The sequence below is a fragment of the Eimeria acervulina genome, genomic scaffold (assembly GCF_000499425.1).
Source record: "Eimeria acervulina Houghton genomic scaffold, Eah_scaff617, whole genome shotgun sequence".
Classification (NCBI taxonomy): Eukaryota; Apicomplexa; class Conoidasida; order Eucoccidiorida; family Eimeriidae; genus Eimeria; species Eimeria acervulina.
Genome location: NW_013549688.1, coordinates 1 through 1,238, shown reverse-complemented (window position 1 = coordinate 1,238; position 1,238 = coordinate 1). Strand labels below are relative to the sequence as shown.

Sequence of the window (1,238 nt, the reverse complement as noted above, 5' to 3'; positions counted from 1 at the left end):
TATATATATATATATATATATATACATGAAAACGTACGTTACACATAAATATATATCCATTATATATATACATATATATATACATTATACATAATAAATAAACAATACATAAATATAAATATAAATATATATATATATATATATTTATTTATCTGCTGCAGATATCAGAAGAAACGCTTCCGCAAGGCGTTATGTCCTTTGGTTGAGCGTCTAGTGAATTCTTTGATGATGCACGGCCGCAACAGCGGGAAGAAGTTATTAGCAATCCGAATTGTTCAGCACGCCTTTGATATTATTGCTCTTATGACAGATAAGAATCCCCTCCAGGTAGGAAGCGGCTTCTTATGATGTGTCTATATACTTCCTCCTGCTCTTCTCATTGCTGATGCTGCTGCTGCTGATATGTTGCTGCTGTTGATATGTTGCTACTGGTGGTGTTGTTGATGTGTTGCTGCTGCTGTTGATGTGCTGCTGCTGTTGTTCATGTGTTGCTGCTGCTGATGTGTTGCTGCTGCTGTTCGGGTGCTTTAGTGCATGTGTTTGTTTGTTTTGTTTTGTTGTTTTGAGCTCTCGTTGTCACTGTCTGTCTCCTTTTTCCTTCTCCTACTCTGTCTCCTCTTGACTGCCTCTATGTGTTGTTTATTTGTCTCTTTCTGTCTCTCTGTCTCTCTTTGTCTGTTTTAGTGTCTCCTCTGTCTGCTTCCTCCCTGATGTCTCCTCAGCTAATGATGCTTATCCCCTCCTGTCTCTCTTCGTGTGTCTCCTTCATCTGTCTCCTTTAGTGTTTATATCTCTCAATATCTCTCTTTAATGTCTCCTTTGTCTGTCTCCTTTAGTGTTTATGTGTATGTATATATATTTTTTAATGTCTCCTCGAGGCTTTATCTTCTTGTGTCCCTCTTGGGGTGTCTCCTTTGCTATTGCTGCAGGTACTGGTGCAGGCAGTGGAGAGAGGAGGACCCCGCGAAGACTCAACGAGAATAGGCAGTGCAGGTGTGGTGAGGAGACAGGCGGTTGATGTGTCTCCTTTGCGCAGAGTAAATCAAGCTATATACCTTATCTGCACAGGAGCAAGGTGGGTATCATCCCTCTCTTCTTATTCTGTCTCTTCTTCATCTGTCTCCTCTTCTTACTATGTATCTTCTTCATCTGTCTCCTCTTCTTCATCTGTCTCCTTCTTCATCTGTCTCCTCTTCTTCATCTGTCTCCTCTTCTTCATCTGTCTCCTCTTCTTCATC

General features: G+C 40.7%; 1 protein-coding gene across 1 annotated transcript in view; it reads left to right on the top strand.

The window, feature by feature from the left end:
- Positions 1-1,075, top strand: part of EAH_00044580 (40S ribosomal protein S5, putative) — a gene marked incomplete at both ends in the record, with an annotated part of 1,959 nt that extends 884 nt beyond the window's left edge. Inside the window, 2 exons of the mRNA XM_013394843.1 lie at positions 162-327; positions 930-1,075. Coding sequence (XP_013250297.1) covers positions 162-327; positions 930-1,075 — 312 coding nt within the window. The remainder of the gene's footprint in view (positions 1-161; positions 328-929) is intronic.
- Positions 1,076-1,238: the final 163 nt, after the last annotated feature.